Source organism: Phytophthora parasitica, assembly GCF_000247585.1.
Source record: "Phytophthora parasitica INRA-310 unplaced genomic scaffold supercont2.313, whole genome shotgun sequence".
Classification (NCBI taxonomy): domain Eukaryota; phylum Oomycota; class Peronosporomycetes; order Peronosporales; family Peronosporaceae; genus Phytophthora; species Phytophthora nicotianae.
Genome location: NW_008649299.1, coordinates 3833 through 4910, shown reverse-complemented (window position 1 = coordinate 4910; position 1078 = coordinate 3833). Strand labels below are relative to the sequence as shown.

Here is a 1078-nt window from a genome sequence, read left to right as displayed (position 1 = left end):
TGTTGGATCGTGTCCAGACGGATTAGCGTATGGAACAGGCGCACATCGGCCTCCGTCACGCCATTGCCGACCAAATATCTCTTCCTTCCTAGTAGGTCGTCTAACTGGCTTAGCCCGTCGTAGATCTTGACTTCGGCCTCGGTAGTAGCACCTGGAGTCGGGGCGTACATTTTCTTGAAAAGCCCCAAGCCAATCTGAGAAACAATACCGTCGTTTACAGTGTCAATTTCCGCTCGCAGCTCTTCGGGATACAAGTGGACATCTGACGGCACGAGTTCACGGAAAGCAGAGTCCAAATTGCGGAGAATGCCGGTGGACTCCTCCGATACGATTGTGCCCTTTTTCTTATCCCAGAGAACGGGCACCGAAAACGTTCGAGGGGCTAAATCCACCTTCTCGTACAGGTCGCGCACATACTTCACGTTGTTTACCGTGTCTGGTACGCACCCATCTGATGGGTACGTCTTGCCGTTGGCACCAGCCATCGTGGACGACGTCGCAGGGTCCACGAAGGTCCAGCCCTTGTGTTCGTCGCTAAGGTCATTGGGCTTGGTCTTTTGGAAGATAGGGTGCGCCACAGATATACCTATAACGTCCTCGAGACCGAGCAGGTTGCGCGCCGAGAGCGCACGGCAGGCAAATGGACACGAGTAGGTAACGTAGAGATGATAGCGGCCCTTCTCGGCCGGAAATTGGGCGTCGGTATTGGACTCGATCATGAAATTGTACGGGGTGGGCTTGGTAGCTGCCATCGTACTGAGCAAAGGGATTTTGAGTTGACTTGAGTTCTTGGAGGCGAATTGTAGAATGAGTTTGGTCGCGATCAATGGCAAATGCTTGCAACAGCGGCGGGCTCAGCTGTACTGGGCAAACGATTGCATTTGCTTTGGTGGTCATCGAGTCAGCTGCCTCTTTCTCCCCATGATGCATTAATTCCAGCTTAAATCATTCTCAAAGTCAGTGTAAACTCTCCCACGAATAATCTCTTGCACAACCTGCATGATAATCGCGGCATAACAGCATCATTTTGGACGAGCTAAGAAAGGCGACGCTGTGTCGTACGTACAACGAGATATTC

The 1078-nt window shown here is 51.9% G+C and overlaps 1 protein-coding gene across 1 annotated transcript; it reads right to left on the bottom strand.

Moving 5' to 3' along the window:
• Window positions 1-44: 44 nt before the first annotated feature.
• On the bottom strand, window positions 45-752 carry PPTG_20135 (hypothetical protein; the record flags this gene model as incomplete). Its single annotated transcript, XM_008918791.1, has 1 exon — window positions 45-752. A coding segment is annotated over one exon (708 nt), but the record flags the coding sequence as incomplete, so codon positions are not given.
• Window positions 753-1078: the final 326 nt, after the last annotated feature.